At 55.9% G+C, this 23,210-nt stretch overlaps 8 protein-coding genes across 8 annotated transcripts; 5 read left to right on the forward strand and 3 right to left on the reverse strand.

The window, feature by feature from the left end:
• The first annotated feature begins 719 nt into the window (after positions 1-719).
• BZA05DRAFT_400945 (uncharacterized protein) lies at positions 720-2,349 on the forward strand. Its single transcript, XM_051483944.1, has 3 exons — positions 720-763; positions 817-961; positions 1,016-2,349. Exons 2-3 carry the CDS (start codon positions 901-903, stop codon positions 2,077-2,079), a joined length of 1,125 nt encoding a protein of 374 aa, XP_051338739.1. The 5' UTR covers positions 720-763; positions 817-900; the 3' UTR covers positions 2,080-2,349.
• On the reverse strand, positions 2,350-3,540 carry BZA05DRAFT_400947 (uncharacterized protein). Its single transcript, XM_051483945.1, has 2 exons — positions 3,183-3,540; positions 2,350-3,130 (listed from the first exon to the last, which is right to left on the reverse strand). Exons 1-2 carry the CDS (start codon positions 3,281-3,283, stop codon positions 2,404-2,406), a joined length of 828 nt encoding a protein of 275 aa, XP_051338740.1. The 5' UTR covers positions 3,284-3,540; the 3' UTR covers positions 2,350-2,403.
• A 2,617-nt stretch (positions 3,541-6,157) lies between these two features.
• BZA05DRAFT_69119 (uncharacterized protein) lies at positions 6,158-6,882 on the forward strand. The gene has a single exon (XM_051488562.1). It carries the CDS (start codon positions 6,333-6,335, stop codon positions 6,819-6,821), a length of 489 nt encoding a protein of 162 aa, XP_051338741.1. The 5' UTR covers positions 6,158-6,332; the 3' UTR covers positions 6,822-6,882.
• A 980-nt stretch (positions 6,883-7,862) lies between these two features.
• On the reverse strand, positions 7,863-8,350 carry BZA05DRAFT_419469 (uncharacterized protein; the record flags this gene model as incomplete). The annotated part of the gene is made up of 3 exons (XM_051485591.1): positions 7,863-8,041; positions 8,126-8,175; positions 8,253-8,350. The coding sequence occupies 3 exons, from the start codon at positions 8,348-8,350 to the stop codon at positions 7,863-7,865; spliced, it is 327 nt and encodes a 108-aa protein (XP_051338742.1).
• A 3,355-nt stretch (positions 8,351-11,705) lies between these two features.
• BZA05DRAFT_69178 (Alpha/Beta hydrolase protein) lies at positions 11,706-13,928 on the forward strand. Its single transcript, XM_051488563.1, has 3 exons — positions 11,706-12,447; positions 12,519-12,858; positions 12,913-13,928. The coding sequence occupies exons 1-3, from the start codon at positions 11,970-11,972 to the stop codon at positions 13,730-13,732; spliced, it is 1,638 nt and encodes a 545-aa protein (XP_051338743.1). The 5' UTR covers positions 11,706-11,969; the 3' UTR covers positions 13,733-13,928.
• A 36-nt stretch (positions 13,929-13,964) lies between these two features.
• Positions 13,965-14,802, forward strand: BZA05DRAFT_400968 (uncharacterized protein). Its single transcript, XM_051483946.1, has 2 exons — positions 13,965-14,344; positions 14,425-14,802. Exons 1-2 carry the CDS (start codon positions 14,147-14,149, stop codon positions 14,701-14,703), a joined length of 477 nt encoding a protein of 158 aa, XP_051338744.1. The 5' UTR covers positions 13,965-14,146; the 3' UTR covers positions 14,704-14,802.
• On the forward strand, positions 14,687-15,434 carry BZA05DRAFT_400970 (uncharacterized protein). The gene has a single exon (XM_051483947.1). The coding sequence runs from the start codon at positions 14,725-14,727 to the stop codon at positions 15,133-15,135; it is 411 nt and encodes a 136-aa protein (XP_051338745.1). The 5' UTR covers positions 14,687-14,724; the 3' UTR covers positions 15,136-15,434.
• A 967-nt stretch (positions 15,435-16,401) lies between these two features.
• BZA05DRAFT_426006 (NAD binding Rossmann fold oxidoreductase) lies at positions 16,402-17,693 on the reverse strand (the record flags this gene model as incomplete). The annotated part of the gene is made up of 3 exons (XM_051485984.1): positions 16,402-16,990; positions 17,044-17,624; positions 17,676-17,693. The coding sequence occupies 3 exons, from the start codon at positions 17,691-17,693 to the stop codon at positions 16,402-16,404; spliced, it is 1,188 nt and encodes a 395-aa protein (XP_051338746.1).
• Positions 17,694-23,210: the final 5,517 nt, after the last annotated feature.

Consider the following 23,210-nt stretch of genomic DNA (forward strand, 5'->3'; position numbering starts at 1 on the left):
GGAGTCTGGGGATGTTCCTGCCCTGCCTACCGCTACTACTTGGGATTTCTGTCTGAGATGGTGATGTGATGTTACCTATGTTGGTATGTTGGAATTCAGCTGTTAGGGATCTCTGGCTTTGCGAGGTTTACCATTTGGCACAGCTGGATCTCACGCCGGCCGGCCGTCCATGTATGCACATAGTAGGTATAAAGCCCATCCGGTTCCCATTCCCATTTACACCCTCCCAATTTCCATCACCAAGCTCCACATCCACTTACTTTCCCTTCTCTTCCATTCCCTTCCCTCTTCTCTCTTCTTCACCCCCCTTCACGCCCGGCGCGGTTTTTTGCTTTCACATCTATTGTCTAATACCCCCTAAGCCTCCAAGTATCTGGTAATACTTCAATTCTATATATCACAATGCGTTTCATCTCCGCAACCGCCGTCCTCTCCCTTGCGTGTGCGCTTGCTGTGCAAGCCGGTATGTCCCTCCCCACTCCATCTTTCATTCCCCCTGTAGGGAGAGATGGGTGGCTGATTGATATATGTAGCCCCGTTGCCGTTTGGCTCGCCTTTCGGCGTGCAGGCTCTCCAGCGCCGACAGGGACGCGGCCAGGGACGTGGTCAAGGCGACGACCGTGGCCAAGGTCAGGTCCGGGGGAACGGTCGGAACAACAACAATAATAACGATGACAACGATGACAACGATGACAACGATGACAACGATGACAACGATGATAACAACAATAACAACAATAACAACAATAACAACAACGCAGTCGTGAGTTCATCTTCATCTTTCCACAAGTACCCAAGTCACTAACAAAGGCGCAGAACATTGTTCTAGTGACCGTCCAACGCACGGTGATAATAATCGTCGACGGCCAGGCGCAGCAGCGGGGGCGGGGGCCGGAGCAGATGGTGACCAAGACACAGACGATGGGAGAAGAGGGCGCTGGGGCAACGGCTACGAAATATGGTAATTTCCCCTCTCCCTTCCTCACTTTCTTAACACTGGGCTAATCCCCAGTAGTGACGAACGGCCAAATTGAGTACATCACCGAGACGCTTGTGGGTACCGGTAGCGGTACCGCGACCGAGGCCACAGCGACAGCGGAGGCCGTGCTGGAGGCAGAGAAGAAAGTAGCCGATGCAGCAGCAGCGGAAGAGGCAGCGGCTGCGGAGTTAGCGGATGCGGTGGCCGCTGGAGATGCGAAAGAGGCGGCGGCCGCCAAGGAGGCTGAGGACGCGGCGAAGGCGGCAAAGCTTGCGGCGGAGGAGGCGCTGAAGCTCGAAGAGGAGAAGGCGGCTGCGAGTGCGCAGGACCCGGCGCTGGCGGAGCTGGAACAGAAAGTTGCGGACGAGGTGGCGAAGGAGAAGACTGCCGCGATGCAGGCGGAGGAGGCGCTTGCTGCTGGGGATAAAGAGGCGGCGGCCGCGGCGAAGGTGGCGGAAGAGGAGGCGAAGGCGGCGAAGGAGGCGGCACAGGCGGAACTCGCCGCTGGGGAGAAGAAGCTCGCCGAGGATGCCGCGGCAGCACCAGCCGCCGGAGAGCTTGCGCAGACAATTGAGGACGAGGCTGCTAAGGAAGCGGCGGCGGCGAAGCTGTTGGAGGAGGCGCTCGCAGCTGGCGACGAAGAGGCGGCGGCTGCTGCAAAGCTGGCCGAGGAGGATGCGAAGGCGGCAAAGGAGGCTGCACAGGCAGAACTCGCCGCTGAGGAAGCCGCGGCCGCCGATCCCCCAGCGGCAGAGGATCCAGCTGCGGCTAAGAAGGCTGCGAAGGAGGCGGCAAAGGCCGCAAAGAAGGCTGCGAAGGCGCAGGAGAAGGCCGCCAAGGAGGCTGCTAATGACCATACTGCCGCTGCTGACAAGGCTGCCAAAGAAGCTGCCGCTGCTGAGCAGGCCGCTGCCGATAAGGCTGCCGCCGATAATGCCGCTGCAGATAATGCCGCCGAAGAGGTAGCTGCCGAAGCTCCCCCAGCTGCTCACGAGCCCCCAGCCGCCGAGGCCCCGCCCGCCGCCGAAGAAGCTCCCGCAGCTGCTCATGAGGCTCCTGTCGCAACTGCTCCCCCGGTCGCAGCTGCGCACCCCATGTAACCTGCCACTTTAGCGACCATTATTTCCTTCTGTTCGAGTCATGTCATGTATCTGTGTTTGAGCATTCTTATTGTGTAATCTATCTAAACGGGAGGAAAAGGTTGGAATCGGATTTGGAAATGGACTTGAAATTGTACGACCATAGGTGGCGTCTGGTAACCTGCATATGTGAGACGTCTGAGAGTTCTATGTAACGTGCAAGGCCTGTTTGGGGGGTGCGTCGAACGCCGCATTGAGACTGTCACTCGATATCCGCTACCCGCCGGCTGTTGAGGTCAAGTATGTATTGCATTTTATCCTGGGTATCATCTCCATCGCCACCGTCTACATCTTACTCGCCGGAACCAAGTGCATCCCCCCGTCAACCGGAATGACAGCACCATTGATATGGCCTGCCGCCTTCGAGCTCAACCAGACCACCACACCAACAATATCCTCTGGACGACCCAACCTGCGATTGGGACTGACCTTTGCCTGCAGTTCCTCACCACCACTCAGCCCCAACAGCCCACTCGCCATCTTGGTGGCAAACCACCCGGGGGCGATAGCATTAACCAGAATTCCCCTCGGCCCCATCGCGACAGCGAGGTGCTTCGTCATATGGTGGACAGCGGCCTTGCTCGCCGCGTAGCCATAGGTTCCGTGGTCGCCGACGTTACCAATATGCAGGCCCGCCACCGATCCGACGGTGATGACCCGCGCGGGGTCCCCCGACACAGCAGCCTTCTCCAGCAGCGGGAGCATCTCCCTGATCAGGTTGAAGACGCTGCGCACGTTGAGGTCCATCACCTTTGCGAAGGCGGTGTCCGGGTGCGAGTCGAGGGGGGCGCCCCAGGTCGCGCCGGCGTTGGCCATCAGGATGTGGACGCATGGCACTTGGGCTGTCACCGCGGTGACGAAGCGCGTTACTTCGGCGGGGTTGGAGAGGTCCGCGGGGATTGCCGAGACATTGGCGCTGGGGAAGAGGGCCTGCAGCGAGGACACGGCGGAGGCACACGCGTCAGCTTTGCGGGACGTGATGATCAGCGTGATTACACCGGCATGGAGGAGGCTGCAAGGCGGTCAGCGGTACTTTCAGAACTCCGGGGAGGGGATGTACATACCCGGTCGCAGCGTGCAAGCCGAGACCTCGAGAGCCACCAGTGACTACGGCGGTCTTGCCGGCGAGTGAGAAGAGATTTGGATAATCGTTGATTTGCGACATTTCGTGTATACGAGAAGGCTGTTATGGGGGGAGGTGGATGTGGGAATCCGCGCTCATGAAGTCGTGCTTTATCATCTTTACGGTACGGGTTTGATCGATAGCCTTGGTAACGGAGAGGTGAAGTGCACAGCAGATGAGATACCTCGGCTCGCTTCTGTGATAGCTACTCTACCTAGAGCTCGTGTTGAAGGAAGCCCTGTACCCTAGGAAACGAACCGGGGGAAGGCGCTAGAGTAGTTTGGCCGACCGCATTGAGTTTTCTCGACTACAACAGAGCCACGAAGTTCCTTCTTCACTTTTCTTCACGACCACCCATCATATCACGACCACATCGCGCCGCACCCGCAGAGACGATGTTGATGATGTCTGAAATGTCATGAGGTAGCGGCCGACGCCATTCTAACCTGGAGGACAGCAAACACAGATTTATCGCGCGCTTCACATCAATAATGGTTAGTTACCCCTCATCCCTCTCGCCCGGCCCTATTGCCCAACCCTGCAATCTATATGATGAGAGAAAGAATGCATATCACAGACCTGTTCTGAATACACAATGTGGATACCTTTCTTGGAGACCTTCTGATTCTTTCGATTGCACCCCCCATTATCCCCTCCATCGAACGAAAGCATGGCTGGTTGCAATTGCTAACATTCGGTTGAAGGAAATCTACTCTGCAGGATCGTCCATCGGTGTCGCGCGATATGGCGGGGAAGCGGTGGAACCCGGGAGGCGGAGAGACAAACGCAATGGGATCTGATTGCCGATAAATCCGACACGGCGCGTCGTGTATCTGTCCATGTACTGTTAGTTTTTAATATACCGCCGATGATGCTGGGCATTAAGCTGGGTTGAAGACCGTACTGGTAGCTGGCGATGAATCCGGGGATATTGGGATGTGGGGTTCGGTCGCTGGTGCAGGGTGAGCGCGGATCCGGAGTGAATGTCGATCAGATGACCGAAGTGATTGATCCCTCACCGCTTCGCGAGCACCTACCTACCGGTGTAGTGTAGAGTACTCTACATGTCGTGCAGTGTTGATCCACACATACGTGCGAACGAGCGGAGTCAAGTGCACTTGGTCCGGATCGGCGGAGTGGGGATCTCTGGATTCTCCATCCCATCGACGCCAACAAACTCGAACTGCTCCCGCTGCCTGGCCCCGAGCCGAACGTGAAGTTCCCGAAAAAAACACGCCATCGTTTCGCCTTCGACGCTCTCGTTCAAGAATGCGATCCGCCTGCCACAATCCTGCTGCGCAGTGCCCACCACCGCCGCCGCGAGAACCCCAATCCCAATGCCAGAATAATCAGGCAAAAGCCTGACGTGGGGTGAAAACCAGCTTTCAAACGCCGATGCCATGCCCTCCTTCTGCAGGGCCCCAGAAACGCCAGATGCCCCACTGTTGCCGCGATCGAGACAGCGGCGGTTCCTGGTCATCGCTGGTTTTCCCCCCACAGCTCGCTGAACGATCAATGATCATCGGTCCACGATGGTGGAGGGCGGGGATCCACGCGACGGGAGGGATCCGCGGTGGCCATGGGTTGGCCGGACGCGGGCGCAGGGTGCCGAGTATGTGTGTGTGTGGATGTGTAGTGTAGTGATAGACAGCAGGGCAGGAGAGTGGGAGGGTGGGAGGGGACATTTGGGTGATCGGCTGGCTGGTTGTCTTGCTGTGTGTCTGCGTCTACGTCTGCGTTCATGTCTAGAGTATGCTATGTGCTTGTTTGGCCTGCGAGCAGCCCAGAGAGGGCCCGAGCTACTTGACGCTTTACTCCACCCGCCTCTAGGGCTGTCTACAGCACTCCGGTCCGTGTGTTACTCCACCGCTGATATTAAAGTATCGTCCGTTCTCTCCTGTTGCCTCCTTCTCACCATCACTCTCCGTCCTCATTCGCATCCTCCTCCACTGTCCACACTCAGACCACCGCACGCAACCCAGCTCAGAACACAGCTCGAAACATAATCCACGAATACAATATCACAATGTGCAACTACTCCAATACCCACTACACGCAATGCGGCTGTACCGTGAGCGAGCAGACCGAGCGTTGCGGCTACCACGACGACGACTTTAGCGCTTGTATGAAGTACACCGACATCAAGGACCTCGAGCCTCGCAATGGTCGCTGCGGACGGGGCGGGTGCCGGCACCCCGAGCCCGCAAGCAGTATGAAGGAATGGATGATGTAAATCCTCGTCCCGCCACGCATACCTCAATAGTCATGTACTGACGACGTGCAGTCAGGATATCGACGTCAGCCGTCCGATGATAGAGCTTGAAGGGATTGATGTTGGACAGGCGAGAGTTGCATAAGTAGGGATCAAGAGTCTTGTTTGGTTGTTTGGTTGTTTGGTTGCTTGTCGTTGGGAGTCTATTTTGTTTTTTTTCTGTATGTGTCTGCGCTTTTGGGTGTGTTGATCGCTCGTATCCGCTGCTGTATACTTATCTGTTTGGCTTCAAGGTTGGCTTGAATCTTGATGTTTTGCTTGATGCGATGCTTCATGGAATACCTGCCTAAGTTACTTAGGAACTCTACATTTGCTTCTCGACATTGGCTTGGATCGCTGCTCATGCTCGTGCGTGCTCGGTGGTGCGAGGAAAAGCTGCAACCAAACAGCCCTGAGAGCCGACCGGCCCAGGACGATCGGGACGATCGGGAGCAGGGCGGTCCTGTGCACGATAACCGGACTCGATTCATCCATGCGGAAATAGTCCAGATCCCTGACTTTGGTTGATCTTCTCTCGTTCGGTACCTGTGCCTCTCATCTGCGGAACACCTTTTCTGCCTCAACCTCCGGTCGTTGACGGTCGATCGAGTAACGGGTTTGATGCCAATCGTGTTCACGCAATGTCTAACTAACTAGACGGAGCCACACAGGGGAAAATGCAGCAAGATCGCCGAATAGTGGGGCTGCAGCCTATAATCGCACGCTACTTCACTCTACATCACTCGTCTGTGCTGCCAGGCCAGGCCTGCGGATCGCTCGTGGAGGCGGGAAGCTGTGTTCGAGTGTTCGAGAAAGCTTGATACATACTGGGAGGTAGGTATGCATATGTATGACGTTGCCAGTGGGTGGCAGTGCAACGCGTCGGCGGCATTTCTCGCCGGCGGTTTGGTACTGGTGGCGTACGCCATGCGGTCGATCACGACTCCATGTTATGTCACTCGGCGCAAATTTTGGCGACCGAGTATGATAGGTAGCACAGACGAACAGCATCGTCGGACTCACCAGCCGTCGAGGCGATACGATGGTGGTACTTTACTGTACTGTCGTGGGCTGACACGACGGTCATGGCTGCTACTGATTGAATCTAGAAACAGCGAAACACTAGAAGAATACCAGACGAACACCGAGTGTCTATTTCAAGTATCTACGAGCAAGATTTCATTGGCTCATTGGTCTGGAAGAAGAAAGAAGCGGTACTCCTTGCAAGTTGCAGGCGAAGAAAGTTCAGGCCGATTCCAGAAATCACCGAATTGCCATACCTACCGTATCATGTTTATTTCGACAAGCCAACAGCAAACGCATCGATGACGAAAAACAGACAACAGGAAAAACAAAAACCATATGTGAAGAAGCCAGACCATTCTTTGCTATGGACGAAAGTGCTGGTGGAACGCCTATGACGGACGTAGTACGTCAGCCGCGGCAATAGCATCAGCAGGCACATCTGTACAGTACCCACGCGCCGAGGCTGTCCAGACAGCGCCAGCGACAAGACCAAGACCTTAACCGCCCGCGCCATCGGCCATTCAGGACATCGCCGGTGAGCCGGTGGACCTCCCTCACTCGACAGAAAAACACTGCCCAGGCCGAGTCATGTGTGACGGTCGAGTGAGAGCTGTGATGGGCTGTGTTTGGGTTTGGGTTTGGCTTTGGCTTGGGCAAGCGTATGTAACCAAGTATTCTCCCATAGCGGAAATTGAGGAGAAGGGTTGAGCACGCAGCGAGCAGACACAGACGAGTGGTGGGAGGGAGGGAGGGACGAGGATCTAGAATTCTTGGAGGAACATTCAACAATTGGAGAAGCGGGAAGGGTGGGACGCAAGTTTTTAAGTAGTAGGTAAGCGCTTTCTTTATATCTCTGTTTCTGTTGGTAGGGTCTCTCGTTTGTTATGATTTTGGTGGGTTCGCGGGTTCAAGATTTAGCTCGGGGCGAAAACACCAGGCAATGATCATGGCTCAGTGGTAGTGAATTTCCCAGGTGGTGAGGAGGTCCATCGGCTGTACAAGGCTAGCAACCTTGGGGAGGACGCTCTTTTTCTGCGGCTCAATACGTGGTTCGGGTTGGTTCTTTTTTTGGTGAAGGGGGACGTTTTTGTGGTGAATCGTGGGTTACCGGGTAGTACGGGGTGCTCTGAGGTGGTCACTGGTGGAGAGGGCCCAGTATAAGGTATCACTCGTGAGCAAACGGTGCATTAGTACTGCTCAACTGGCAATAATATGCACGGCACGCGATATTCGCGAATCAGCATACTACAAAGCAGCTTAAAGGATTGTCTATCATGTCCTAGCTCTCCCCGCCCGCCCTGCAACAAAGCGAATACTACGACATGATCCACTAGCTACATCGGCTCAAAAACACCTCTTCCTTCGCCTCTTACTCTCCAGCATGATCGGAAACTCCGCACTCCCCTCACACTGCTGATTCGCGAACGCCACAACCGGCGGGATGTCGTCGGGCGTGCAGCTGTCGGGCACGCACTTGGTCACGGACTCGACGAAGCTGGTGCTCTCGCAGAGGCATTTCACTTCTAGGGGATCATTCATTCATTCATTCAGGAGTCTGTCTGTAGACTATGTGAGGGAAAAAGGGAGGGGAGGAGGTGGGGACATACCAAGGCTGCAGGCGGAGTCGTTGACGCCGTTGAGGATGCACGAGAAGGCGCTGTTGCGGGTCAGTGGGGTAATGATGGATACCAGGGGGAGGGGCGGATCGGATGGTTATGTCGGAGAGATACACACCATTCGGGAATGTTTGGCGGACTCTGGGCCTCCTGCGCGGAGACGGAGATAGTACTGGTCAGAAAAGCGGCGGCGGCAAAGAGGAGGATGTTCTGCATGGTGGGTTTGTGTTCAAGAAGATTGCTCTGGAGTCTGATGGTTTGTTGGCGGGTATTGATATCGATGTTTGTGATGGTGGTGGTGATGCACTTAGGGCAGAGTCGGAGGGGTTATATACCCGCAGTGCGCACCCATTGATGCCTTGCCGGTGGTTCAAAGCCATTGCATAACTTACAAGTGAGATCGATAGCTCTGGTGATCTATCATCTATCTATCTATGCCTACGGCACTGACCTGAAACAGTGATATGCAACCAAGAATTCCGCCCTCGGGTTGACAACTGTGCATATGAAAGATCTTGACGAGCAGCTTAGAGTACTTGGCTGTGTGGTCCACGTTTCAGAAACTGGGAGTTACGATATGGCAAACAGCTCTCACCTATGGAGTATGGAAGGCCTTCTCGCAGAGATTCGATCCCTCTGAGTGACTAATTCTTCGGGGGATTCCATGAACTGAGATAACCGCAGGTCTGCATCAACGATTTGCCCAAAGAGACTTTCCATTGCCATTGCCATTGCATTCCCACTAAGATTCCGTGAATTCCCCATACCTCTACATCTCCAGTCTTACATACGTCAGTGTACTTACCAACCTCCAACGGTTGAAACAAGAATTAATCTAAAATCAATCAAGAAACATGCACCCCAGATTCTCTATCTGCCCGCCGAGTACCGAGGCGATATCTCTTACCTATGGCGGGGGTCGCCGAGATCGTTATTGCGACGATGCCGCCGCGTAGGCATCTACCTACAGGCTACTGTCCGCGCATAAGAAACCCCGTCAGTCGGTCGTGGATATGCATACCTGGTACATACATCTCTGGAGCTCGAGGTGAAGTCTGAAGATCTCGAGGGAGATATTTGTTTTGCGCTTATCTACGATCCTACGAACGTACGAACGTACGGACGTATGGATGGACGAACGTGGAAAGAGGGGCCGAGCCGAGGGGCTTCGCGTTGACGGTTGATCTCGAGGGTTGGCTAAGAGGTTACACGGAAGGAAGGCTACGGTCGAGCTTGGCCGGAAGTGAGGTGGGAGCGACAATGTCAAGGCGGGGGTAGGCAGAGGATCGACTGCAGCCGTTCACAGAATCGCACCCGGGCACTCCGCAAATATCATATATGCACAGGCCCCGAATGCTCATTTGCTCATGGACCTCAATTGTTTTTCCTCACGTCTGGCATGTGGAGGTCTTGTTACTCTAGGTACTCTGGACCGCTATTGAGGCCTGGATGTGTGATTACGGGTGACGGATCGGTTTGGGGGTAGCCGTGGCCGAGATTTTGTTTCTAGAGCACCGCATGGTACGTCTGTCCCAACCCCCAACTACCCCTCCAGCCACCTACTTGCAGGCTTCGGCAATGACACTCGGTGAGCGCCACAGAATCGCTAACCACAGGCTGATCATTGATGTGATGATTTCCAAACGCCAATGCACAACTCAGAAGGGAGCGAACCGCTAAGGATAGAATCATCGATATTGACCGTGAGAGCATCTCGTGGTTATGTAGTCTCTAGGGGACAAACTCCTCCAAGGGCATGATGGGCGATATCCTCTGACTTCTCGAGCGAAGTCTTTCAACATTCTTCTCCGAGCCAGTGGGGGGAGTGGGTGAACTCTGCGTTAAGAACTCGTCTAGCTAGCACACCTTGAATTAACAATCGACACAACGAGCACGTCGTGCTCGAGAATCTCATGTTACTTGATGATGAAGGGTTGAGGGATAGGTGATGCTGGCCAAAGGGACCTCCTGTCGGGTGTCGACGTTCTGCTACCGGTAACTAGTCGTGCCTGATGGATGACCTGCAGAAACCAGCGGTATGATGCGCATTGTTGGAAGATTCGCTGTTTACCCACAGATTCAGCACCGACGAGCCCGCTATCGCTGATGGTATGATAGGATGCATCTACTGTTCCACTCCCATTCACGGTAACTAGCGATCGTTATCTGTTCTTGTCCGCACCAATCCACTCCCTTCCAGCGGCGCCTCGTCTCGCTCTCGAGAGAGAGGCGGTGGCGGTGGCGCAAGGTTCGGTGTTAAACTCAGGGACGTGTTTGGGGAGACGCGTCGTGCTAGACTTGGCGTACGTCAGCACTCGGTCAACTCAGAGTCTCAGACATGTGAAGTACAGTTGAGCTCCGGTCGAGAGTTGATGATGATGGATGGGTCGTGTCGTTGTCCAATGGCGGGGACAGTTTCGACGTCCGGAGCTCCAGGCGACGCTCGCCGCCTACATACGCCTTGCCGTTAACTTACCGACGCATCAGCCGGAGCAGACCCGCTCCCCGCAAGTTGTAAGCACAACTACCGCGGTGGGCATGCTTGCGATGAACACAGCCATAGGTAAGATGCCGCAAGCGTCAGGTTGCGTTAACCCCTCAGATCGAGTATGTATTGCCGGCTCCTCGAAACGCTGAGTGCATCACAACTAGCTGCCATCGCTGCAGATTGTCCGGCCCTCTTGACTCTTCACGCAGCCTTCAACGACCTCCTTCGTGGTTCTGCCGTTTCGCGTCCTTCGAGCACCTTGTAGGAAACTACCGAGTCGTGAGAGCGCCGCCAGGGGGGGGGAAGCGACGTCCATCAAGAAGGCTATGCCATACGATGCGAGCTTTGGAGTGCGATTCCTGAACTGTTTGTCCGCCTCATCACGAGCTTCACGCGAAGAAATCACGGCTCCACTTGCCGCCTGCAACGTGAAGCTTCCAAAGTGCTTTCCATGCAGAGCAAAGAAAGAATCCGACTCCGATCCGTGGAGCTATCCACTCCGTCGGTCTCCCCGCGAGGAAGCTGCGCTTCCAGAAGCCACTCGCAGCCAACTATCCCCACACCGCGTCCAATCACGATTCACGCGTCCAAAGAGCCCTTCCTTCGACAGCTAACCCATGCAGGTTCGGGGCGCTCACCATGCAAGAAACCCGAGCCGCGCACCCTATCTTGAAGCAGGTACAAGCCTATCACGATGCTCTATCTAGGCAACTAGTTAGTCAGCTCGGCTACAACAGCTCCGATCCGTTCCTGCCCAAGGAGCTCCTGCGTGTTGAGCTGTCAGAGCTCTGCGAGAGCTATGAGACAAGCACCTGGTAGATACACACGGTCCTCCCCCGTACGGCTTCACGCCCAGTAGCCCCATTGATACGGCCATCATCACGAGATGTGCTGATCAAGTACCTTGTCAGCTTTCGGCGGAGAGCTCAGCCGGACCTGCGTCATGCATTTGGCGTCCTCTAACCACATAGAGTGTTCTGAGTCGTGCGTCACCGCGTTGCATTGAGAACGGTCCGCCCCAAAACGAGATCTCCGGCTACACACGCTCGGAGGCTACCCAGCCACCTGCTCCACGCCAACAAGCCAGCCCGCCCCCTCCCCACACGGCTCATCCCGCTGCTTATCATTCAAAGGCCAAAGCCAGAACCAAAGCCAAAGCCAAGCGTGACTCTTCTGCTCTACATAACTCTCCCCACTCCCAACCCTTCTCCTCCTTCCTTCTTCCCTTCCTCTCCATCTCCTCCATCTTCCTCCCTCCCACCCACCCACTACACTCTCCCTACATACACACGCCCCCCATACACCAGAGTCGCGCCGACCTTCTTATCTCTCCCTATCGTCGCAATCATGAAGCTCAGCGTAGCTTCCACACTATCGCTCGCCCTCGGCGCGGCCGCGTACTTCCCCAATCCGGCCCAGAAGCCGCTTGGTGTGAATGTGGCGTCTTCCAAGCTGCCCGCGTTCCTCTCCGAGGCCACGGATCAGGTCAAGGCGACCTTCGGTAACCTCAATCTCCCCACTGAGGCTGCCGCCGCCTGGACCGAGATCGCGAAGCTCTACCCCGAAGATACCGTTTCGGCCCTCCAGGCGATGTCTAGCAAGTCTATGCCTAAGGCGAACCGTAAGCGACGACCAGACAGCCACTGGGACCACATCGTCCACGGAGACGAGATGATGACCGCTATGGCGGGAAAGATCGACGGGCACGAGAAACTGAAGGGCGCTAAGCTCAGGATCAAGAAGCCCAATGGTCTCGGCATCGACGAGGATGTCAAGCAGTACTCCGGTTACCTGGATGTGGAAGATGACAAGCACTTTTTCTTCTGTAAGTTACCTCCCTCCCGATTTTTGCGCGAGGAAGGCGAGGGAAGACCGTTTAATTGATGGTTTCAATAGGGTTCTTTGAGTCGAGGAACGACCCCAAGAACGACCCCGTCGTGCTGTGGTTGAACGGAGGACCCGGTTGCTCGTCGCTTACCGGTCTCTTCATGGAGTTGGGCCCCGCGTCCATCGACAAGAACATCAAGATCGTCCACAACCCAGCGTCGTGGAACTCGAATGCTTCCGTCATTTTCCTTGACCAGCCCGTGAACGTCGGTTACTCATACTCCAGCAACCCGGTGTCCAGCACTCAGGCTGCCGGTAAAGACGTCTACGCGTTCTTGACCATGTTCTTCGACAAGTTCCCCGAGTATGCTGCTCAGGACTTCCACATCACCGGTGAATCGTATGCTGGGTAAGTCGAATTCAAATTCTTCTGTAGGAATAAACCGTTTCTAACCGATTGCAGTCACTACATTCCCCAGTTCGCCTCTGAGATCCTTTCTCACGAGAACCGCAACATCAACTTGAAGTCCGTCGCCATCGGAAACGGTCTGACCGACGGCCTCACTCAGTACGAGTACTACCGCCCCATGGCTTGTGGTGAGGGTGGATACCCTTCGGTCCTAGGCGCGTCCGAGTGCAAGGCTATGGACGATGCCTACCCCCGGTGCGCCAGTCTCATCGAGAACTGCTACAAGAGCGAGTCTGTGTGGTCGTGTGTCCCTGCCTCCATCTACTGTAACAACGCCATGATCGGTCCTTACCAGCGCTCCGGTGTCAACGTCTACGATATCCGTGGCCCTTGCAAAGATTCCAACAACCTGTGCTACTCCGAGCTTGGCTGGATCTCCGACTACCTGAACAAGCCTGAAGTCATCGAGGCCCTCGGTGCTGAGGTTTCCACCTACGAGTCTTGCAACTTCGACATCAACAGGAACTTCTTGCTTCACGGTGACTGGATGCTTCCGTTCCACAAGTTCGTTGTCGATCTTCTCGCTCAGATCCCCGTCCTCATCTACGCTGGTGATGCCGATTTCATTTGCAACTGGCTTGGAAACCATGCCTGGACTGAGAAGCTCGAGTGGAGCGGCAAGAACGACTTCAACAAGGTCGAGCTCGGTCCCTTCAAGCTGGACGACAAGAAGGTTGGACAGTACAAGAGCAGCGGCAACCTCACTTTCTTGACCGTCTTCGAGGCTGGTCACATGATGCCTTACAATCAGCCCGACGCCTCGTTGGCTATGCTCAACCGGTGGATTGGTGGTGAGATGTGGCCGTCGTCTTAAATTTTCGGAGCGCATTAGTATGTAGTTTCGTTCGGATTGTATGATTACTAAGTTTTATGTCTTTTGGATTCGGCGATGTCTTTTTAAACGGTTTATGAGGGAAATTGAATAATAGTTTACTCCGCACTTGTTTCTTGATCGGAAAACGATTTGATTGAGCCATCGTTCTGGTGTTGGGTGCTGCACATTACTGTAACCAATGATAAGTAATAGTAAATGCTCAACTTGTCTGAGCTGAATGACCATTTGCCGTCCACAGTTGAGATTCGCCCTGTGAGACATCTCGATGCAGGGTCGATCTGAAGCTTGAGCTGAGCCTCACCAACCCACTAACCACGCCCCTCTACGATCCCACCGAGCAGATCTCAGTATTCACCGAGCAGCTCTCAGCTTCCACCAACCCACATCGCCAGCATGTCAGACGCAACAACCATATCGCCAGCGGGCATCCAGCACCAACTATCAATCCCGCTTCCAAAAGCTCTAGCAGCGCGGATCCACATGCACTTAACGATCCACACGCACCACCTGCTGTTATTCATCACGACTCGCACGCCCGAAACGCCGGGGAGCCCAGCACCCCTCGGGAGCTTCGTCTACGCGTTACCATCTGTACTCCCCTTCTCCTCCATCCCTCCCCCCATCCCTCCCCTCCTCCTCCCCTCCCTCTCTAACAGTGACAACGGCAAAAGACCACGCAACCAACCCCACTCTCGACGACCCTCTATTTCCGCGAGGACACTATCGACGTGGCGACGCGGCTCGCAAAGATTCTGGCGAAGCGCACGATGCTCCCGGTATACGTCGGCTGCTCGGTCAGCTTTAGTGCCGCCGGCAGGGGCGGGAATGTTGACGAGGAGATGGAGGGGATCAGGAATGTCGTGCGCACGGTTGTTGAGAGGGTTCAGGCCGCGAGGATTGTGGAGGGCGTGGAGGAGGTGGTTAAGGGCGTGGAGGGGGTGAAGGTGTAGGACTGTGGGGGATGGGGATGGATGGGTGGATGGGGGTGGATGGGGCGTTGGGGTGTGATACGATCTGCTTTTGTTTTGTTTTGCGTTGTGGTCTTTTTGCCTGTGTTTTACGAGGCTGTCTTGTCTACCTATTATGTACAGTTTGAAGTTGCGGTGCGTCTGTCTGTCTATGCAGCAGCCGCGATTGCCTGCCTGACCTGCGGCTTCGGCAGCAACAACGTCGTGCCCACCTTCGCCTGCACCTGTCCCACAATCAATCTCATCGCCTTCGTACCCACAGAGCTATTCCTAGCCGCCATCCTCCTGACCTCGCCCACCACGGTGCCCACCTCCTTCTCGGCGACCAAGCTCCCATCGCCACCCGCGCCAACAGCGTACTTATACCCCCCCTCCACCGCGCCCCTCATGTACACCTCACGGGTGCGATCATAACGCCTCCAGCCCTCGAGCCCCCACTTCTCGGTACCTCTTCTACGCACCCTCTCCGTCTCGCGGATCAGCACACTCGACAGTCCCGCGACAGTGAGCGGGGTAGCCGGGACCATGGGGAGGAGGCTTTCCAGCGTGACAGGCGCAGGCGTATACGCCACCTCTTTCGCCGGCAGCGGATTCTCCTTGTCGGTTTTGCGATCGTCCCTTCTGCCGCTGCCTCCACCACCACCACCGCGATCACCGCCACGGGGCCGCCCTCCACCGGGTTTACCGCCGCCACCACCGCCACCGCCAGCGCCGCCGCTGGCTGCGTACCGCGCCCGCGTGGGTGCCTCCGGCGTCCGCCGCCGCATGCCGTTCGCGCCGGCTGTGCGGCCGGGTCCGCCGAAGCTATTGGTCGTGGGCGGGCGAGAGCCGGGTGGTGGCCGCTGCATTGGGGGACGGTCGCCCATTGGAGGCCGCTGCATCGGGGGCCGGTCTCCCATCGGTGGGCGCTGCATCTGAGGTCGGTCGCCCATTGGAGGCCGCTCGCCTGGTCGCTGTATCGCAGGCCGGTCTCCCTGGATCCAAGGCTGCTGTTGTTGTTGCTGTTGCTGGTACGGCTGCCGCGACGGGCCATCGCCATCTCCGCTCCCGCCGACGTTGAAGCGGGTGATGTTGAGAGGCTTGCGGATTTGCGGGGAGGAGGATGGGGAGGATGCGGAGGACGGGGAAGTGATGTTCGAGACTGGGCTGGGTTTGCTGACAGGGTCGTCGCTGAGAACGGCACGCGAGGTGCTGAAGGTCCGCACCGTGCGGTGGGGGAGCAGGCGCAGCATTGTTGTCGGATGTAGTTCGTGGTGGGGAGGTGGGGGTGGAGGGTGCGCCTAGGGGAGGGCGGATGGTGGGAGGGTGGATGGTGGGCTAAAAAGTTCGCCAAGCTTCGGAGACGCTGGGGCGGAGGGTAACTTAATTAACGGTGGTTCATCGGTTGTGACTCGACAGGGCAGTATTTAGGCGGGACTTGGAAGTGTTTGGGCACCGAGCTGCTCCTTTCTGCCACGCCAGGCACTTTCATTCCATTTTATATACTTGTTCATAAGAAAGCTCACAAAGGTTTCACTACTATATCTGTAGGATTTCCATTACTAAAACAAGACATTAGAAAGAAATAATACAGTACAAACAGACTGAAGACAAATGTAGTGACAGTCCAAGCAAGTGTCGATGCCATCCAACAAATTCAAATCATTTCAATATCCAACAAGATAGACACTGCATAGTGACCTATTCCTCCCCACTACCCACAAGCTCCTGGGTCCCTTTCCTCTTCCCCAACCCGGTTGCCTCGTATACCTTATCGATCGCCTCCATTTGCTGCACACTATCCTCTGGGTCGACCCAACAAACCGGCTCCCTTCCCTGCACCTTATCGACAAAAGCCTCGAGCTGGTATCGATAGGTGCTCCACCAGCTCTCTCCCCTGACACCCCACTTGGGACCAAAGCAGTAGTGTTTCTGGTAGCTAGTATTTCCCGCCTTATCCGTGATGGCGATGTAGTGGTACAGATGCGGCATCATGAAGTTGTAGAAGTAGATGGTAGCTTCCTCGCACTCGATGGAGATCGAGGGGAGCTCCCAGAGCCGCGGGATCACCCAGAAGCTGTTGCTGCGGGCCATGTCGGCGTAGATCGTGGATGTGATGGGGGTGCTGGAGAGGCTGCTGCTGAACCGCAGCGTCGCAGTCGTCGATTGGTCTACCCGGCTGTCTTCGGGAGAGGGCACGGAAGTCGCTTCGAGCACTTCGTCGAGCTGCGGCTGGTGCAGGAAGTACCGCGTCGACGAGAGGACGTACGTCATGTCCATCAGTGCACCTCTGCGTACTACCCATCAGTTTCACGGCATTCCATGCTAGAAGATCGCACATACCCAGCAAGCTCATAATTCCACCTGATATCACTCATAGGCAGGCTTCCGGATGGCGTAGTCATCCTTGCGCTCGTCTTCCTGACCTCACCGTACCTTCCACTCGCAACAATTGCATCGACGACATGCGCAGCCGGATGAAACCTCCAATGAAACGCCTCTACACAGACCCTTTCACACCTGCGTGCCGTCTCAAAGACCACCCTCGCCTCGTCTGCATTCGCGGCCACCGGCTTCTCGAGCAGTACGTGCTTCCCGGCCTCGAGCGCTCTCACCGCCCACTCGCAGTGCATCCCGTTCGGCAGCGAGATGTAAACCGCCTCGATCGCTGGATCGGACAGCAGCGCAGAGTAGCTGCCGTACGCGTGCGGGATGGAGTACTTCTTTGCGTAGGACTCCGCGCTGGATAGGTCGCGAGAGGCGACGCCGTGGATCACTACACCACCGTGGGTTTCCGCTGGGTGGATCAGTGCCGCGGGGTTGATCATCGCCGTCGACAGGATGCCCATGCGGAGGGCGTTCGTGGATTTGGTCGGGTTGGTGTGCGTGCCTGATGCGAGGTATTGGGTTACGAACGTCGAGAGCTGGTGGCAGTTAGCGGCTGTGAGAGTCGAGGAGTAAGAATGCACACGCACCTGCAGTGCCATCGCCATCTTTGCTGGATGTTTTGCGGTTCGTTTCTCTGGTAGATATGAATTCGGTGGTATGGTATCAAGCGCTGAATTGCGGAGATGGTAGAGAAGGTTGCCCATGGTCGTCAACGAAACATTTCCTTATATATATACTACCTACATATGACGCAACACCTCAACACTGGGATCGAAAAAACAAGCGATTCATTGAATGTCACTCGGTAATCTCGGTTCGCTGCTGCTCTCGGGAGCTAGTTAGCGGCTGCAAGAGTGATCAGGCTGCACACGATAATAAATTTATGTTCTCTCTCCCTCTCTGCAAGAGTGATCGGGCTGCCATAGTCTAGAAAGTGTCCTCTAGACTCTCTCTCCCGCAAGAGTAATGCTTCCGAAAAATCACCCAGGAAGCAGGGCATTCACGTCTCTGTCTCTATCCATATCGATACCGGAACAACTCCCGAATTGACGGTGCGATAACTCCTTATCATATCAAACATCGCCCCGCTGCAGCTGTAATCTCCCATGTCGCCGGCGCGCCCCCAGACATACGGTAGTTACGCGGAATCATGCTTTGAGTCGACCTTGACGACTTCAGCCACCCAATCATACGCTCGCCAATGGCACGAACTCTTCTGCATCGCGCGTCGTGGTTTGTTTACGTTTTGAAACCGTCAAAACCTCCATGATTCGTCGCTGCGGAAAATCAGTGATGAACCTATGGTTTCCCACGCAACGGGGCCACACACCATCCCTGTATCGGTAGCTGGTGCAGATGATGCACAGTAAACAAACCCCTCAGGGATGGGGGATAGAGCACAGAGTAACTAGAGTAGCGGGAGTGGAGCAGGCGCCAACGAGACGAGACGGACGACATCCCTCCCCAACCACAGCCCACCAGCAGCAGGCAAGCAAGCAGGCCAGCCATCCCATACCATCAAGCATCACCGCCCGCCCACCACCAGGTACTTACACACAGCAAACCGGAATTCGCGGGCACCAAGACCGACTGGACTGGAAGCCTCATCGCCATCGCCATCGCCTTCGGCATCCCGTGGCGCACCGCGGCTTCTTTAGTTTTTTGTGCTTCCCGCCAGCTAGCCAGCCAGCCACCTCAAAGTTCAGCACTCCCCCCCCATCATCCACGTTGGGTACAGTAGCCACCACCTCCACCACCACCACCACCACCACCACCCACCACGAAAAAGAGCTCCATCGGCTTTCCCCCGAGAGGATAACACGCGGTTGATCGAGCTCTTCAGATACTTCTAGGGTACTTTACCAGTTCGCGATTATCACCCCCTCCACGCGATAGCTACACCAAGCACTCAGCAACACCTTTTTACACCGCGCGAATTCAACACAATAACAATCGGAAATCATTCACCTACACGCGCAATATTATCACTATTTTGCACTGTGAGAAGGTCTGTGGGAAAGAAAAAAAACATTGCCTTTAGGTTCGCGGGGGCGGAGGACGGGGAACGGAGGTGGAGGGGGGCGGGATACTATCTGTCGTCGCAATGGGGGGTTTGGTTCTGACTTTCCTGTATTTCTAGGTTCTGTTAGGAAAGGAAAGAGTGAGCGATGTCCTACTCCGAAGAAGACGAAGATGGAGTGCCGTGCAAAACGCCCTCACCGCGCTCCTCGGCCTCCCAGGCACCCCCGAACCCCCGCCACAACGCTGACGAGCCGCCGCCACGCATAAACCTCTACACGACGATGCCCTCGCAGGCCCCGCGCGTCTCGCATCCGTTGAAATGGTTCCGCAAGGACCCCGAGCACAAGCGCGGACGCTCCGAGAGTGCAAAATTCGATATCGGGCCCGCGCAGGGAGTTTTCGATACGCCGAATGTGAGGGAGCGGGTCAGGCGCTGGCAACAGTCGGGTGGTGGTGTGGTGCTACCAGGGGATCTAATCGAGGTTCCGCCGATTACGCCGGCGACGCCGACCCCCGGGAGTAGGAGGGGCATGCCGGGGCCGCCGCTGGGGCCGCCGATCGATATGAGTGTCAATGGCATCGCATCGCAGATGAAGGGGAACATGTCGACGCCGCTTACGCCGCCGAGAATGCCGGCGCTCAGGGATGAATGGGAGACGGCGTCCGAGAGCGAGAAGCAGGCGGAGCGGTTGCGCACGCGGAGCAAAGACCGAGAGAGGAAGTTGCGGCGGGGCAGGCGCGATAGCGATGCGGGTACTCCGGGTGGGAGCGGGATGGAGAGTGCGGGGGAGCGACCACCAAGGGTGCAGACGCACAGCCCAGCTTACTACGAAGAAGACGGGATTCGAATTGCTCCTATGAAGCCGAAGCGACGTACGTCTGGCAGTCGGCGGAAGAAGCGGGAGAGCATCAGGGAGATGCTTCGGGACGAGACCGATGATGGTGGAGTGGCTCTTGGATTACGGGGAAGTGCAAGGGAGGACAGCCAGGCGCACCAATCCACCCGGCCGGAGCAACCCACAGCAAGAACAGTTTCCGATGTCAAAACTCCGGTTTCCGAACAATTCCCCAAAGCCGCTTGGGAGGATGATGGAATCAGGGTCGTACCCATCAGAAAGAAGAGGTCCAAAATCAAGCCTGAACAATCGGTTGGTTTCGATGTTGAAGTCGAATTCTTAAGTCCTGGACCAGAGCCGGAGCCGGAGCCGTCAGAATCTAGCCGTGTCAAGGTCAAAGCCTGGGACCAAGAGGACGGTATCCGGATATACGCAAGCAAGCCGAGTACACCAGTAAAGTTTTCGGACCGCAAGAAGTCTGTCCGACAGAGTGCAAAGAGCGTTAGGAGCCGCAGGGAGCAGTTTGAAGCCGACCAACGCAAGGCGCTTGCGGAAGACAAGGTGTTCGCGCGTATGGTTAGGGACCAAGACGACGGGAATGAAGGAGGAGATGAGGAGGATGATCACTCCATGGCAATTTCCAAAAACGTCAAGGCACCGACCAGAGACTTTGAACGGGCAGCAATCGAGCCTGCAAGGCACACTATCGACGGCGGTGGCAGGTCTCGCCGAAGCACTATAACTCCCGTGGAGGACGATAGTGTCAGGTCCCGCCGAAGCACTGCAACTCCCGTGGAGGACGATGGTATCAGGGTGCGACCCATGAAGATGAAGCATAAAAAGAGCTCCGAGAGGTCAAGATACGACGATTCGGCCGTCGAAGGTTCCAGCGGTTCGAGAACGGCGCTTGCCCCGGTCTTAACGCCTCCACCTATGCTTACGGAATCTGCCCCCGCCACCCCGACCGGAGCACGTCCTCATCGCGAGCCTGCGCCCCTAGTCATACTTGACGAGCCGGCAATACTGCAAACTCAAGATGAACAGCCAGTTCGGGTATCACGCTCAGTCAGCAAAAAGCTCAAGAGACAACCTTCCAAAAAGAAGCCGGAGCTATCAGACGACGACAGAGTGCCAGCCAGACAGCCTTCCCAGAGACGGCAGAGGACAAAGTACAGCCCGTCACGAGACCGGGAGGAACGTCGCGCGGAACGTCGGAAATTGCGGGATAAACTCAAGGAGGACAGTGCAAAGTTCCAAACGATGGCGACTAGGGCTCGTTCTGCGTCTCCAGCGCCCCCACGACCAGAGAGGGAGCGACTGGACAGGGAACGGCAAGGTAGGGAGCGGTCAGAGAGGGAAATGTTGGTGGTCCAAGAGATAGTCAGCGAGTCGCCGCCGCCGATAGTCAAGCCAGAACCAATTGTCCACGAACAGCCGCACGTCAAGCATAGCCCGCCGCCTAAAGAGGAGTCAGCAATCAAGCGGAAACATTCCGTCAAGGAAAAGAAACCTCCGCCTAGAGAGTCACTAGTGAAGGAGCTGTTGTTTCCGACAGCCAGGTCGACGACCAAAGAGAAATCGCCTGCAAAGGAATTATCCAGAGAATCACTCAAGCCAGCCGCAAAGGAAGTCACCAGAGAGCATACAGCTGCCAGGGAGAGGGCACCAGTCAAGGAATCACTCGTGCGGGAACTACTATTCCCATCACTGAAGCCGGTATCTAAAGTTTCCAAAGAAGCTCCGAGAGAACTTCCTAAACATCCGAGGGAGCCTCCTAAACCTCTCAAAAAGGAGAGCTCTAAAGAGTTTCACAAGCCAGCGTCCAGAGAATCTCTCAAGTCGCCAGCAAAGGAGGAATTCAAAGAGGCTCCTGAGGCGCCTCGTGAGCCCCGGGAACGCAGGAGGTCCATGTACGAATCGCCTTATTCAGCCTCCGATGGTCTACGCGCTCGACGGGAGAGAGCCCTCCGTTCGCGCTCGGTAGCACCGACATCTAGAGAAAGTTTGCCGCATCCAGAAGATAAAGACAAAGACCCTCACAGCAAAACCTCGAGCCCTCCTCCTGTTAAGGCGTTGGCCAGGCAACGAAGCCGTTCAACTCCTCCCGATTCCCGTTCTGTTCCGTTGGTTCGTGCCCGGAAGGCTAGTCCCCCTCCGGATACACACCGTGCTTCTACTCGGAAAAAGGAGAAAGAGAAAGAGAAGGAGAAGGAAAAGGAAAAGGAGAAGGAGAAGGAAAAGGAGAAGGAGAAAGATAAGTCAATTATTCGGAAGCTGCCTTCAGCAAAGGACTTTATCAAGGCGGTAAAGGAAGAGTTCACTGGAAAATCTGTGCGTTCAGTGCTGGTGGATGGCGGATACACCAGCTCCTCCTCCGAATCCTCGACTGACAGCTCATCCTCTGACTCGGAGGAGGAGTCGGAAGAGCATGGGGATGCCATTCAGGAACCGGTTGTCAAGGCGAAAGTAAAGAAGACGGTGAGAATCCAGGAACGGAAGTCGGAAGATGACGAAGACGACGAAGATGAAGACGAATCGTCGACGGAATCTTCAAGCTCTGATTCAGAAACCGATTCCGATGCCTCTGATACTGTCGAGCCAGTTGCTGCATTGGTGCCAGCGGCGGGTGCGACGTCAGAGCCAGTTCTACCGGAATCAATCGCAGCTTCTGTACTAGAACCGCTGGTAGTTGCTGCTCCTGCACCAGAACCGCTGGTAGTCGCCGAGCCCGAGCCACCCATAACACCTGCGCCGGAACCACCAGTACTTCTCGAGCCGGAGCCACTGGTAGTTGCTACGCCAGAACCTACCGCAGTTGCTACGCCGGAACCACCTAAGGCTACCACACCGAAACCTACCGCAGTTGCTGCACCGGAACCACTGGTAGTTGCTACGCCGAAACCACTGGCAGTTGCTATGCTGGAACCACCTAAGGCTACCACACCGGAACCTACCGCAGCTGTTTCACCGGAGCCGAAGGCAGTCACACCCAAGCCAGAGTCAGTTGTCACATCTGAACCGGTGGCTATTGCCGTGCCCGAGCCACAGGCAGCCGTACCCAAGTCAAAGCCAGTTGAGCCTGAATCGGAATCTGATGAGGACAAAGACAGCGACGACGATTCTAGCTCAGATTCTTCATCGGAAGAGGAATATGAGGAGGCACAATCAAAACCTTCGCCTCCGCTTCCGGAAGAGCCAGTGCCCGTCATCGCTACTCCCACGGTGGAGATGCCATCACTTCCAGAGGAGGAGCCCGTGATTGCT

This window comes from Tricharina praecox, assembly GCF_024521635.1.
Source record: "Tricharina praecox strain CBS 144465 chromosome Unknown BZA05scaffold_15, whole genome shotgun sequence".
NCBI lineage: Eukaryota > Fungi > Ascomycota > Pezizomycetes > Pezizales > Pyronemataceae > Tricharina > Tricharina praecox.